Below are 388 nucleotides of genomic sequence, written 5' to 3' on the forward strand. Positions count from 1 at the left end.
ATAAAAGTACGATCGTGTATTTTTCTTTGACACAATTTTTTTAAGTAGTAAATTCGAATGTATCCCTTCCATCTCGATATCCATTGGAACGGGAGATAGGAAGGGAAATATCAAATACTGATGTTTAGCTTCAAATTCCCCCGATCGTTTTTATATTCACCGGGCGATGAGTGTTTACTCTTATTAGTCCGCGACGAGTAAACCAGCCACCGAGGCAATTGACTCTCTGGCCAACTCATTCCTTACTCGGCGTACTTAAACTGCGCAACCAACTGTGGATTTACACAAGTGGCCTCGCTGTGCCCGCCGTCCACCGTGTACACGCGGAAAGAAGGGTTGTGGGCAGACCCGTTGGTGCCGTTGGCAGTTCTTATGTAAAAAGATAAGT

General features: G+C 44.8%; 1 protein-coding gene across 1 annotated transcript in view; it reads right to left on the reverse strand.

Moving 5' to 3' along the window:
- Positions 1-388, reverse strand: part of LOC119588794 (sphingomyelin phosphodiesterase-like) — a 2,976-nt gene that overhangs the window by 525 nt on the left and 2,063 nt on the right. Inside the window, exon 2 of the mRNA XM_037937445.1 lies at positions 285-360. Coding sequence (XP_037793373.1) covers positions 285-360 — 76 coding nt within the window. The remainder of the gene's footprint in view (positions 1-284; positions 361-388) is intronic.

Source organism: Penaeus monodon, chromosome 24 (genome assembly GCF_015228065.2).
Source record: "Penaeus monodon isolate SGIC_2016 chromosome 24, NSTDA_Pmon_1, whole genome shotgun sequence".
NCBI classification, from domain to species: domain Eukaryota; kingdom Metazoa; phylum Arthropoda; class Malacostraca; order Decapoda; family Penaeidae; genus Penaeus; species Penaeus monodon.